Source organism: Agelaius phoeniceus, chromosome 1 (assembly GCF_051311805.1).
Source record: "Agelaius phoeniceus isolate bAgePho1 chromosome 1, bAgePho1.hap1, whole genome shotgun sequence".
In the NCBI taxonomy this organism is placed as follows: domain Eukaryota; kingdom Metazoa; phylum Chordata; class Aves; order Passeriformes; family Icteridae; genus Agelaius; species Agelaius phoeniceus.
Genome location: NC_135265.1, coordinates 61509092 through 61524159, shown reverse-complemented (window position 1 = coordinate 61524159; position 15068 = coordinate 61509092). Strand labels below are relative to the sequence as shown.

Below are 15068 nucleotides of genomic sequence, written 5' to 3'. Positions count from 1 at the left end.
AGATGGAAGCCAAGAAGAAGGAGAAAGGCTGGACACACCCAGATTCCTCCATCTTGCTCCCTGAACCCCCATTCTAAAAACCCCAAGAAATCCATTTTTCAGCCTGTGAATAAATTCACTATCATTCTACTTAAACTTTTGTGGCTTGTAATTCTTCATATAAGGTTAGTAATTGTTTTTTCCAAGGTTAAATCAAAGGCATGGGGTCTTGGGCTCTGTGCCAAGGTCTCTGAGCCCCCCGGGCAGCCAGAAGTATTTATTCGGTTCTGACAAGTGAGCCTCTTCAATAAACAGCAGATGAGCTTGGCCCACTATTTCTTTGATGAGATTCAGCAAACAGTTCCCGAAGTTTGGCACTGCAGGACAGATACCTGACAGCAGAATCAACAAGCAGCTCATTGGTATTTAGAGCTACAATAAATAGATCTCCAGTTATCTTTTGCCAGAAGCACTGTGAAGTCAGACATAGTGTGTGTGCTTTATGACTTGTTCCTGGCTGCCAGTGAAAACCCATGTGTTGCCTTCACCTCTGAAGACAGAGGTGACACTTGGTTATTGTCTGCCCTTCCAGACAGTCACAGTGGTGGCTGATAATGCAGCTGTGATGAGATACAATGCCAGTGCTTTCCAGTACTTTGGCCTGTTGGATCTTACAGAGCAGAGTTTGTATCGGTACAGATTCAGTGAGAAGTTACATCATCTTATTTCCAACATTTCTGTTGTCTTAGCAGACAGAAAAACAGATGAGCAAAGGAAAACAAATAGATCAACCCAGCAGCTTTTCCCTTTTTATTGAAGAGTGTGAAATGTCAGCTGTGTAAGACTTACTGCACATTCATTAAATGTGAATTTCTGGCAGATATCCTTTAGATGCTTCCCCAGTTTTTGCATTCCAACATGCAGAGCCAACATAAGCTGCCATAAATTTTCAGCAATAGTGTGCATTGTTTTCCTGCCGTCCTGAGGTATTTTCTGTGCTGTCTGCTATTTACAAATATTAAGTATCTCTGACATCCAAGAGATTAAATTAGTGTTGCACATACTGCCACCTGCTGAGATGAACCAACACTAGAGTTGAAATATTCAATTTAGAGGAGATTTCAGCTTTTTCAAGTATGAATAGGGACAACATTTGCAGACAGGTGTGGTTACCCTTTAACTGAAAATATCTGATGGCTTCAGTCTACATATACATGCTGTCTATAACTGCTGAAGAACTTTTTCATTGAATTACTTCCTTGTGAAGTCAGTCACCTTTATGCAAGGAGTGTATAAAACCATCCTTCAGATTCTATGCCTGTCAATCCCTTTGGAACAAAGGCTCATCTATGTATGTTAATGTATGTATGTACACACAAACATACAGATGCACAGGTCATCTGCTGCAGGAAAGAAAAGTTGTTATAAATACAGTGTTGTTATAAATATTCTGATAATATAATTGATTTAACCATATAAAAGAGTTAGTTAGGATTGCAAGTAGAAAAAAGCAAAGTATAAGGTACAGCAATGTTAGGAGTGCTGTGTTTAAAATATGTGACCATAGAAACTTCACCAAGAAGTCACTGGATTTCTTATGTTTTGTTCAAGAAGCTATGGAGACCATCATGCACACCAGTGACGCTGCTCGGAAACCCCATACCCTTCCCATCTTGATTTGAATGTCAAGGATTCCTTTCAGTAGCGCTCAGTAGGGTTGATCAATGATTGTCTTAGAGTAGGAATATTAATGAAGTTATATAACTAGAAAACCAATTATTGTAAAGATTAAATTTAAGAGCGGACGTATTATGCATAGTACATAAAACAACTTATGTAATGATGACTTGGCAAAAAAAGTATATAAAATGGATGAATTTTGTTTACTAAGTGGAACACATTTGGAGGAGTAATCCTGTGTGTTCCCAGGGCCAAAACGAAAAAAAAAGAAGCGTCTGCTTATTCACATCAAATTGGTGTTGGGTAAGTTTCTTTTGTCCTGTTTGGTGACACCCTTGTTTTCAAAACTCTGATCGGTGTTTAGATTTGTGCCTTCCTCTTGGAGCAGCCATGCTGCACGGATCATTTAATTAATCACTTCCTTTTTTTACTTCCCTGCTGAGGATTAATGAGTACTGTAAGTACATTCTGATAACGTGTTCTGCTGCGGGGTTTGGATGCAGGCTTTGTCTCCAGGCTGATTTACACACTTCAGCAGGACTACCCAAAGGACCCCTCCTACCTGCATTGCACTTCTGCACAGGAAAGATGCAGTTTCAAATGAGTATACAACAGTGGAAGCTGGTATGCTGCTAATGAAACTTTTACATTTCAACCACCTAGGTTGTCTCTATCTTAGATACAGAAGTAGGGCAAGGAAATTTAATTCCAAGACATTTGCTGGGGATAAATCTGTAATTCACTTGGAAAAAACCCCGTATTTTAGAAGATCATCTGGAAGTGGCTGAATGCAGCAAGGAAAATCCCAGCCACAGTAAGATGTGCTCACACAGTAAGGTGTTATAAGCACTGCCGGAGCTGGGATTTTAAGAACACTTATGTCTTTGGGAACAGTTACCCATTTAATTGGATTTTTGATTAGGACCTACCTCATTAGAGGAGGTCACGTGAGCTTTATGGGGTGCTTGGGGTTTTTTTCCCATTCTCACAAATCTTCATGTACAGTGGGATTGAATACAGCCTGGGTGAAGTGGTGAGAAGGATCATGTCTCTGGGCATATACATGTGAAAAATGCCAATCATGTATTTTTAAAATTTTAAAAGTTTAATAGTAATAAAGTGTTTATAAAAATGGTAATATAATTAGAGTAATAATAATTTAGACAATTTGAATTAGGACAATATGAGACAATAGAAACAGAGTTACGGACATCCAAGTACCTTTTTCTGGGCAGCATAAGCCCGGAAAAGCCCAGAGGATTAACCCTTAAAAACAATAGCCTGTTGCATATTCATGCATCTCAGACATGATGCATAAATTCCATTCAAACACAGGATTCTATCTGGTCATTGTCAACTTCTTCCTCTTAATCCTAACGGCATCGTCCTGCCCGAGCAAGGCGGGAAGAAGTTCGTTTCTCCTGATAATGGAGCAATAAATTCTCTTTCTCTGAAAGATTTAGATGTCCTGTGACTGCTATCTCAGTCCGAGTCCTTTTTTAAAAAAAAATATCTTACATAGCATAATTTCTATTTTAACATTTTGTTATAACCTAAAACTATATTTACCACACTACTTAAGAAAATTAATACAGCATTACTTTCTACACAACACATATAATATTCATTTTAATATTTGCGAAAAGCCAATCATAAAATACGCATTTTTCACATACACAGCAATGGCTACGAACTTTCAGGGCGCCACTGGGTTATCTCAAGAGCGTTCAGAAATACAGAAGCGGGTCGGCAGAACCCACCACTCCAGAGCCGCCGAGGCCCCGGCGCGATTCTGCTGCTCGCAGGCCGCGCCGGGGCTGCCGTCACCCCGCCGGGCTCCTCCTCCCCCGTCCCGGCCCGGGCTCCTCCCTCGCCGCGGCTGCGCGCCGGGAGCGGTGCCGGGCTGAGGGGCCGAGCGGGGTCGATGCTGCGCGGGGTCGCGCTGCTCCCCCGCGCCCTGGGCGGCGGCTGCTGCTGCTGCTGCGCGGCCCGCGGCTGGGCGGGCGCGGCGGGCGGCGGCTCCCGGCCGCGGGCCGCCCCGGGGCTGCCGCCGGGCCGCGCCTGGGACCGGCCCGCGGCCGTGGCGGCGGTGCCGCAGGGCGCCCGCGGGCTGCGCTGGGCCGGTGAGCGCCATGTCGGGCCCCGGGACACGGGGGTGGGGGCAGCTGCGCTGCGGGCGGCCGGGCCGGGCGGATCGGGACGGGGTCGGGTTCGTCGGGGCCTTGTCGTGAGCGGCGCTTCCTGACGTGTGTACCGGAGCCTGGGAGCGGGGCACCGCGCAGCTCAGTGCCAAGGGCGGTGTGCTGGAAGTAGAGCTGTGTTCTCTCCCCGCAGGTAAATTTTACCAACATGCCCCGACTGAGAGCTCCCAAGCCACCCTGGCCAGCGTGTCTCCTGTTTTTGCCGTGGTAAGTACCTGCAGGCATTTCCGCCAGCGAGGGCAGCCGGTGCAAGATGATGGTGCTTTTTCCCTCGTTTGGTTGTTTTTTAATCCTAAGGCGTCATAAAAACAGGTGGATTTGTGTTTCAGAGAACATCCCTAAGTTCTAAATTGTTGCTTTGAGCTACTCTGATATGAGGACCAGTTGGAGTGCATAGTATTGATGAAAATGCTTTTGTAAGGCCCAGCATCTGCTGGAAGTTCTGTGGCTCTAATTGTGAAAGCAAGTCAACTACTGGAAGTGCTGCAGTCAGAACTTTCTTCTTAAATTTATCAAGGCTTGCTAATACCTTATTAGTCCTGTGTCTTGATAGCTGCAATTCTAAGCAAACAGAATTTGGTGAAAGACAAGCTCTCTCTATGCTGTCTTTTTAAAGGCAATTGAAGGCTGTTTGCAAGCTGCTTGGTTTGCACATTATGGTTTTCTTTTTAAAATATATATTGTGAAAAATCCCATTATTAGTGCCAATGAAGGAAGATGTGGTCTCCTTGTTGATAATGAAAAGCAGTCATTCTCTTTTCAGTAAGGTGCCATGCAACCTCCACTGCAGCTCTACTGGAATGAATGCTTAGGTAGGCTTAATTCACTGAAAGTCAGTTTAGAAGTCAGTAATGTTGGATTACACTGTTTATGAGGAAAAACAATAAACTTCATTATTAATCCAGAACAGCAGTCTTTCCAAGAAAATAATTTTACTAGGAAATACAAGCATTAAGTGAATAATATGAATGACAGATGCTGAGACAAGAAGTATTTAGGTGCAGGCTACAAGCTAAATAGTATGTCTTTGCAATACTTGATGTGGGCACAAAGCCTAACCATACAGTCTGTGGTAATCTTTACTTTTTAAGTTTTATTTGTAAATTTTTCAGAGTGTTACAGAGCAAATAGCTGAATTTTCAATCCCAGATGTAAGATGCCTTCCTGGTCTCCTCTCCGTGAGATCCAGTGATAGGATGCATGGGAATAGCTCAAAGCTGTACCAGGGGAGGTTTAGACGGAACATTAGGAAGCAATTCTTTACCAAGAGGGCGGTCAGACTCTGGAACAGGCTTCCTGGAGAGGTGGTCGATATCCCAAGCCTGTCAGCATTTGAGGCATTTGGACAGCATCCTTAATATCAGACTTTAACTTCTGGTCAGCCCTGAACTGGTCAAGCAGCTGGACACTGATCATTGTAGGTCTCTTCCAACAGAAATAGTCTGTTCTAAGTCTGATCCTCTGTAAATCACCTTAGCAAGATTTGTGTAGGAACACGGTCATGCAGATGACACTGGTCACAAACACAGTGAAACGTGGTCAATTCATGCAATTATTTTGCTTAATTGTGAATAGAGACCATAAAAGTTGCTTTCTCTTCATAATGTGTTTTCCATTTGGATTCTAGAGAAGTGCAAATAATTTTTGAAATTGATTTCTTATTTTATAATGGTTCTGTGAAAAATATTTTATTTTTCCATTCCTCCAGATGAAGTTTGACAAAGAGGGAAATACTACCTATTTTGGTAAGTTTTCATTGTAATTTTGTTTTGGTTTGTTTGAGCTTTTTCCTTGTCCAGTGCAGAAAAGCCCAATTGAAATCTACTTGGTTAAAAATATTATGTTTTAGATATTTCACTGTGTTTATGTTTCAGATGTTGCAGCATTTCTTCTGTTTTGCTGCCTTCCATTGGGCCTTCATAGCATCTCTATTGTTACAGTTTTTGTACATTAAGTAGTATTTTGAAAATAATATATTACCATCTCTCACAGGAAGGTAATTTTTGCTTTGCCTTTTTTTTTTTTCTGACCACCATGCTACTTTTCCTGCCTTGTCTGTCCATGTAGGATTACATGTGCTTTCTCAAAGGAGTCACTTGTTTCTGATGTGAAATTAATTGTCGTGGCCAACTTTTTCACTTATATCTAGAATTTTTCCATTCAAAATACAGTCTTTTAAATGTTGTAGAAGATAACTTGGCTTGAGACGTCAGTAGGAAGAAAACCTTTAAGAATAGCTGGGTTGTTTTGTTGTGGGACTTGGTAACACGCTAGGATGTAATTTTGGAACATATGTGCTTATCCTCTAAATGTCTCCATCTAAAAATATTTTCATGTTAGAAAAGAAGAAAACAGAATTGTACCAGGAGTTGGGTCTTCAAGCACGAGATCTAAGATTTCAACATGTGATGAGCATTGCAACCAGGAACAACAGGATCATCATGAGAATGGAGGTAATGGTTTCCCTATAGCTGAATGTAAACCCTGTCTCATCCTTGCACTTTGATTTTCTTGCACAACAAGAAAACAGCAGCTTTCTGTGACATGCAGTCCAGCAGTAAATGTTTCTTTGGACCTCTGCCTAGCAATCTACTGTACATTAGTGACCATTTTCCTTGTTGAACACTGGAGAAACATTACTAACATTGTCACAGAAGTAAAGGCTGGTGCAGAGCCTCTTCTCAATCCCTGGCACAGTGCTGTGTCTGAGCCTCTTTGCAGTTAGCATGAGATTTTGTTATTTTCCTACCTGAAATGACATTTGAAGATTGATTTTATCAAAGCCCAAATCATCAAATGTGCTACAGTGTTATGAGAAATCTTCAGTGAGGTTTTTTTCAGACTCCTTACATGTACTGTCTTTTTCAGTTCTTGAAGGCTGTCATAACACCAGAGTTTCTTCTGATACTAGATTATCGTAATTTAAGTCTGGAACACTGGCTCCTCAATGAACTAGCATCTCAGCTAGCTGGGGAAGGTCAACTAGTCACATATTCCCTGCCCTTTGAATTCCGAGCCATAGAAGCAATTCTGCAGTACTGGGTGAGCTATCTCATTTTTTAAAAATGTTTGGGAAGTTCTTGCTACACAGAAAGGGCAGTATGACTTTAGTCTTGTGTTAATATTTACACGTACATATTTTTAAATGTATTCTGCATTTTCACTTTCTCTTTTTTGTTTTGATTTGTTAGTTCTTAGAGTTTTGTGTGTATGTGTGTTTTCATTCCCTTTCCAATAAAGTGCTATTTGGATATGATGGCTTCACTACCATTTGGATAATGAAACACCAAGTCAGAATTCCCTTCTAGAGACATGTTGTAGCTGGAATGAAAATCACACAAATGTGCTGAGGTTTTGGCCTCTTAAGAAGGAATCAGATGAGATTTCTAGCTATTATTAGAAATCTGTGCTTGCTAATTCTAATATAACATTTATAGACAATAATGTTTTAGCTTTTTTAGCCTTATTGGTGTGGTTGTCACTGGGTTTCAGTTCACTTTCTATGAAATACTGTATTGTGCACTGGCTTTGTGTTTATGGGGTATCCATATAGGAAATATTTCCCAGGCACTGGAAAGCAGGTTGTGTTAAATACCTATAACTGAGAATTCTGTGTTGAGAGACAGGAGTCAGTTGCCCAAATCATTCTAAATGAATTATTTTAATTCTTATGAAGGATCATGTTGTTATCTAGATCAGCAAACTGCAGGGAAGACTTAACACTTTGCAGCCTCAGATCCTTGAGACACTGGAAGCCCTAGTGGATCCCAAGCTTTTATCTGTGGATAGGAGTAAACTACACATTCTTCTGCAAAATGGCAAGAGGTAACTAAGAATAAGCTGTGAAGACACTAGAAGATGACCATAGAAAATGGCATGCATTAAAGTATTAGGAAAATGGTATCTGATATTAATTTCCTAGATTACTGTAATGCTGGATTGTGCATCTTACTTGGAAACGTAAAAGTCAGTATATGAATTACCTGTGATATGGTGGAAAGGGAAAGAAATTCTGAAGAGTCAGAAATTGTGTCATGCTTCTTAAATAGCATCTGACAAAACAAAATAATACCTCAGAGAATCAAACAGTGTGAAAATGTAAACCTTAAAAAACCTTCCCTTTAATCTAAACCTTTGTAAATCTGTGTACATCTGTGCTTTGAGGTTACTTGTACAGTGCTACCTTCATGTATTGGCCTCTCTCATACGACAGGGCAAACATGTGCTTGCTATGTGCTCAAAGAGTGCTTGTTTTTTTGGCTTACAAATACATCCAGAAACACATCGGGATGCCTTTTAGTGTGTGTCTGTACCTCACTGGTCCCCAGACAGATCACTGCCACAGCTAAGTGTGTGGTTTGTAGAGCATGTTTTGAAGGAGCTCTTACAACCCTGCAAGGAAGTCTTCCCTGGCCACTCCATCTGGTGAGGGGACAAGCTGGCAAACGCATGTAGAGATTACCTTTGGGTACTGGTGCCACTGGGTATTATTTGACCTTTTGCCTTTTCTTCTTTCAGCTTGTCAGAACTGGAAACAGATGTTAAAGTTTTCAAAGAAACGATTCTGGAGATCTTAGATGAAGAAGAAGTAATAGAAGAACTCTGTCTCTCTAAATGGACTGATCAACAAGTGTTGTATGTATAGTTTGAAACCACATACTTTTTTTTGACAGTGGATTTTGTTTGAGGAAAACTGGAACACTAAACTGAATGTTTACTGCTAAAAGCCAGAAAGAAAAAGTCTTTATATTTTTCTTTTAACCCTAATGCTTGCTACTTCAGAAACCATTGTAGTTGCCATTTTGTTGAGGAACTGCATTGTTACACAGTTACAAATAGTTCTTGACATAACAGGCTGGATCATCTAGTATGTGATGGGACAGAAGCAGGATGGCAGAAAAAGCAAATGTTACTTTTCAATATAAATCAACACGTTCTGGGAGCATTTTCTTCAGTTTCACCAAAATATGGCAGGTTTTAAAGCTTGTCTTGAATAGGTCAGACTCCACACTCCCTTTACTAGAAATGTTCTGAATACCTTGCTCCTAGCTTTTTTTTCACCAGTAGAACCTGAAAGAAAGAGGCCTTGGAGTAACCTTGGGCACCTGAAGGACAGCATTCCAGGAGATGTATGTGCAGAAACAATCCTATTGCACCCTGGGGTTCTGGTGAAGGACAGCACACAGCAACAGTAGTGCACTGGTCACTTTAATAAAAACTAAAAAATGGAAAGATATTGTATACAATTTCCACGTATATTTTCGGCTGAATTGTATTTAAATCTCGGGCATAGAGATGTGTTTAATATATAAGCAGACAACAGAAGTTACCTTACAGGGCACTTTGTGAAGTTACTGAATGATACTTTTGCCTGACTGCATTGCCTGTACGTTTTAATCCTGTTCACACGGTGTGTGGGTTTGAAGTGTTGCCCTGCAGAGTTTAATCTAAATGTGCAGCAGAAACTCAGTGTTCCAGAAGTGGGACATGGTTTGCATTTCTAAGGGATCTTCTGGAGCAGTATCAGAGGTAGCTCTAAATTCCAACTGCTCCTGAGTCAGCAGTTGGTCTTTTTCCCGGTTTTGCTCACAGCCTTCCTTTACATTTAATACAGTCTGCTGGCAAAGCCTTTGTTGCCCTGTGGTAGACAGCGTGTAGGGGATCTAGGAAAGATCCCAATGGCACCTTATGCTTGTGTCAAGAGAAACATACAGGCATCCCTTCTTTCAGATTCCAGTGCACAAGGGTAGGAGAGGTAGTAGGGGGTTGTGTGAAGAGCTCTGCTGCAGGATGCAATGAGGCAGTCTGTGCACAAGGCACACCAGGAAACACAAGCCATGACAACACATTTGGAGACATATTGGCCATGTGCAAGCAGCTCTTTTTGCATCCAGGATTGATACAACTGATAGGTGGTATTTGGTGAAGTCAAATTTGAGTTCATCTTGAAAGGATGTGGAGGAGCCCAGTTAGGCAGATAGGTGCCATCAGAGATCTTCTTGTGCAGCAGAGTGGTGAACTTGGCTCAGAGAGATGAGGCAGACCTCTTAACTTTGTGTGAAGGAATGCCAGAATGTGGAAGAGTCATGAGACAGATGTTAATGAAAGCACATCCAGTAGCAGTTATTTTCATGTCTTTGTGTCTGTCTTTATTTTGTATATCCAGAGAAGCTGATGTAAACGTAAAGATACTCATCAAGTATGACCTTGAGCTGAATCTGTAATACTGCAGATAGTGCTCTAAGACTCTCAAGTCTGCAGCTCCTCTCATTTCCATGCAGTGAAAACCTCAAGGTATGGAGGGCTTTCAAATCAGGTTGGCCAACCCAGTTTCTGCCCCAGAAAGAGAGAAACTAGGTGCTCTGTTAAAGGTCCTCAGGGAGCTTACATGAGTTGATTTGTAAGACATACCACCTATTTTCATGGAAAAACATTTCAGAGATGTTCCTTTAGCAGTCAGTAATGCCAGGAGGAGATTGATTAAAAACTTCAGTCTCTCTAGAGAAATGAGATCATACCACAAAACAAAAAAATATGAACAATCTTCCTGGCTTTGCTGCTTAGTTTCCAAGCTCTTATGGACCTCAGATGCCTCAGTTTCATCTACACAATGCCAGAAACTTGTATTTCAGAGGAAGACTGCTGCTCCAGCAGTAGCGTTCTGAAGTGAGATGAAAGTCTTTCAAAATTCATTTAAGAGAGGAGCATCTTTCATTAAGATAGTCACTCCTTGGCTGCTTCAGGACTTAAAAATGCTTTGCAGCTGTGGACAGCTCAAATGCTTTATTACTAAATCGTTTTAATATAACTTAAACCATCTCGATCACTGTGGATTCACTTTGTGTTGTTTTATTATTGGGAGTTTTTGACTGCACTGTTACCAGCTCTCACCACTTGAGGGCACCAAAAAGTTAATTGTCAAAATAGTTAACATTTTATAATAATTTAATAATCTATAAAATTTTTATAACTTTTTAACTTTTTAATATCCAAAAAAATTAGAATTTGTGGTGGTGTGCATACTTTGAGCACATCAAAGGTTAACTTTACTACTTAAAATAACTGACTGCCTCTTCTCAGGAGCTGATAAATAGAAAAGTATTTTTATTTTATGCTGTTGGAACTGATGGAAGTTCCTTATCAAAATGTTGGATTTTGTGGTGTAGTGTCTAACAGCATTCTTGTTCCCCACAATTCTTACGTTCCTTAACACACTAGTAATACACTTCTATACAATATGAATGTATATGCATACATGTGTATATAACCAGGAAAATATAAATTGTTGCTCACAGTGAGGAGAGTACATCTGGGATTGACCATGCAGAGGAAATGGAGCTGCTGTTGGAGAATTATTACAGGCAAGCAGAAGATCTTTTAAATGAAGCTCGTGAACTCAGAGTACTGATTGACGACTCAGAAAGCATCATCTTTATCAACCTGGACAGGTTAGCTACCATCTGTTAGATTGCCAAAATCTGGAATTTAGACTTTCTTGGCCTAGACTTTCTCAAATTTTACTACAAGGAAAGTTGGAGAGTTCTGTCTTAGTGAGGGTTGAATGGACTTGTAGTCACAGCAGCTGTATTGCACTTTTCTAGTTGTGAACTGGGTAAAGCAAAGCAAGAAGATAGCCTAATTAGTGTGTGTAATTAGTATGTAACTCTGTAGCTAGGCAGCAATCTTCCCTAGTAGCGAAACCCAGCTTCTCCTAGACCGTTCAGGGGAGCTATCCAATACAGGAAATATCTGCAAATTGAGAAGCATATTAAAATTCTGTTCAGAAAAGACTACTAACCAGAGTCTGGTTAGGCTACTCGAGTTTCCAGTACAAGTTAAATTATTACTCTGTAGAGTGATGCAAAAATTAATAGCTTGGGAGCAAGTTTCTTTTTCTCTCTGTATGCTACATCTTTCACTTTTAGTCAGGTTTCTTACTGAAAAAGAGTTGTAGCTTGCATTTGCATGAACATGCCACTCTGAGGTCAGTGTTTAATATTCTTTCTCCTCTACACTGAGGAGTTATCTGTAGAATCACTTTGTGGATGCTGTATCAGGAAACCACAAAAATCTTTTTGTGGAAGACTTGAATATGGAATTCACCCAAAAGGACTGAAGTTTGTAGTCTGCAGCATTTAGCAACTCCATTTTTTGTAAAATGTATTAATTTGCAAGGTAACAAAAAATTTTTGTCCATTGTGAATACAGACATAGAAATTGCAGCCAGATGGTGGTGAGAGGTTACAGATTTCAGCAGAAATTTACTGTTACTCTATATATACACCTCTGAGAAGTGAGCAATACTGGAAAGCATGATGATGGCTAAGCAGAACCTGCTGCCTTTAGAGGTGTCCAGATGTAGCAATGTCAAAAGAATAGTTTCTTTGAACTGTTATTTCATGATCTTTGCAACTGAGGTATATAATTTCAGCATGATTTCCTCTCTTTCACTACTTGTTTTTAGTGCATTTTATATGGAATTTAAGAATTTAGGCAGCAAATAAATTTTTGGGTTCCCCTTACAGATGTTTCTCCCTTCTTTAGCCACCGTAATGTGATGATGAGGCTGAACTTGCAGCTGACCATGGGGACTTTCTCTGTTTCTCTCTTTGGACTCATAGGAGTTGCATTTGGTATGAACTTGGAGTCATCCCTTGAAGAGGTAAGGAACAAGTCCTGTGTTCATCATAAAATGTGTGTCCTGCTCTTACAGGTTATTTTATATTTGGTACAACTTCATTCTTTCCACAGACAAAGCTCCAGTGATTCATGTGCTCATACAGTCAATTATTTTGTAAGCAAATTACTGCATGGCAAACTGCACAGTAATTGTATTACAGCCTTTTTTCTGTGTCATGTCTATGGAAAAGAAATGGGAAGACAAATTTTTGGTTGTATAAGTAGTTGATTATAAAGCAGTATTAAAGTTTCATTAATGATCATCTATTCTGACAAGAGCAGCTTTGTCTTCCAGATAAAAGGGTATCTGTCAAGTAGCCAAGGCATTTCCAGCACATCAGAGGAAGTACTTTATTGTCAGTAATTGTTTATACCTAAACTGGGGAGGAAGGGGTACCAGCTGGGGGGGTACAACTTTGAAACTGCACATACTGCCTTTAAAACACACAAACAAAGCAAAGACTTCTTCCTTTTCAAATCAGTTAAATATAAGGATTGAATTTTCAAACTTCCCAATGAAGGAAGGAAAACTGCATGGAACAGTAACAGAATACAGTACAGTGATCCTAAATAAAATACTTTGCTGTGAAACAGCCCTTTTCCAAGGAAGGATTTGGCTGTTGATGGTGAAGAGTTTACTGCTTCGTCTTATATAGGAAGAAAACACTGGTGGGGAGTGAGAGATTATCTTTGGGTAATCCCTTTTCTGGAGAGATAATTGGATGACTAATGGGAGTGTTCTGTTGGTAGGACCCCAGGATATTTTGGTTGGTGACAGGGATTATGTTTCTGGGAAGTGGTCTGATCTGGCGGCGCTTACTTTCCTTCCTTGGGCGGCACCTGGATCCTCCGCTACCTCCTCACGTACGTATGGCTGGCTGGGGCTCCTGCCTCACACTCTGCTTGTACACTCCATTCCTAAGGCAGAAAATAAGATGGCTTCGATGGATAGGCCACAAAGCATGGCAAAATTCAGCTCAGGGTCTGCTCCATGACAGAGAAGGTGCTCCCTAGCTGGACTGAAGGAGATGGGGAGCCCCAGCACTGGGCAGAAGTGAAGCTGCAGGCTGTTCCATGAGAAGTGCTGTATTTACTTTCACCCAAGTAGCCCAAGGAGAGCTGAGGCTAATGGTAGAAGCAGTCCTCATCTTCCTACCCACATACTAACTCTGGATCCATAGTCACTGACTTGTAAAAGGCTAAGTAGAGCTAAAAGGATGATGAGGATGAGCACTAGCTGTAACATCACTCTGGAGAATGATGCTGTGGTTGTGATGCCTGACTCTCAGTCTGAAGTTTGTAATAGTTTCTTACATATGCACCAGTTATCTTTGTTATTGAGGGTACCAAGCTGTAGGAAGATTTCCAAAGAGACCATGCTCAGATTAGCATGTATGGGTCATTTTCCCTATTGACTGCACTCTCCAGGACTTGTGGAACTGTGTTGTCTACCTCATCTCTGCACTGTAAAATTTATAGCTGATGTATCAAAAGTCAAAAGTTAAGTTGCTACAAGTGACAAAGGGAGGCTCAGATAAATTCCTTCTTCCCTCTCCTCTTTTGCTACTAAGAATCAGCTGGCAGTAGTTGTGAATTGTTGCTATGGCTACAATTTACTAGAATATCCTGAAGTGTAGTTCAAAACTAAGTCCAGCACATACTGACTGACTTGGAGAAAGATATTGGGGGGTATTAGGGAGGGAGAAGCCAAAGACACTGTTCTGAAAATAAGGGGAGCAAAATCAGGGTTCAAGCATCTGTGGAACCTTACTTCTGCCACATGTAGAGCAGCTTCTCATGTAACCAGGCTATTTTGTTTCTTGCCTAGGTTCCTGCAGCTTTGAAAAAATCCCAACCAGCAGCTGGAAGAGTGGACATAAAGACCAGTCTTAAAGGAGAAACATTTGGGCTGAGCAGAAGCACATTAACAAACCAGTAGGAACAGCAGGAATGAAGAGACTTTCTTTGTTACAGGGTGGACTTTGGACTCTTTCCTTGTATTTGTTCTTCCTTACTGAAAACTACAAGAATTTCTAAACTTGCTAATTTAATATATATTTTGTGCCAAAAACCTACAATGAAATTTTTAATGCTCACACACATAAGAAGAGAAACATGAGGGCAAATAGCAAAATGCTTTCTATAGTAGTTTCACTTCCACCCCATGTATGTGCCTTTAGTTTTCTGTATTACATGCAGGTACTTACTTTTTGGGCATTCTCCTTTGTAGTGTTTCTGTCAAATACTGCTTTGGTTAATGGCCTTTATTACAGAGAACAGAATTTTTTGCTTTAAGAAGGAAACAGTCAGGATTTATCAGTAATTCTGGTTCTGAACTGCAGATTTAGGAATCTGACTTGAAAGAAAAATCCATGCCAAGAGTGACTTCCTGAGTGGATTTTTAAGACCCTATTTAATTGCAGAGAACAGGTTTTCCAAAGCAAAAAGCATACCTGCATCTCTCATGAAGCATGACTTCTAGATTGGAAGCAATGAGAAAAAAGGAGCAATAAAAGGCTTTGAAATGTA

The 15068-nt window shown here is 40.6% G+C and overlaps 1 protein-coding gene across 1 annotated transcript; it reads left to right on the top strand.

The window, feature by feature from the left end:
* The first annotated feature begins 1895 nt into the window (after positions 1–1895).
* MRS2 (magnesium transporter MRS2) lies at positions 1896–15068 on the top strand. Its single transcript, XM_054648821.2, has 12 exons — positions 1896–1962; positions 3340–3782; positions 3994–4067; positions 5569–5605; positions 6201–6313; positions 6729–6902; positions 7555–7685; positions 8379–8495; positions 11156–11308; positions 12405–12522; positions 13290–13403; positions 14368–15068. The coding sequence occupies exons 2-12, from the start codon at positions 3584–3586 to the stop codon at positions 14476–14478; spliced, it is 1341 nt and encodes a 446-aa protein (XP_054504796.2). The 5' UTR covers positions 1896–1962; positions 3340–3583; the 3' UTR covers positions 14479–15068.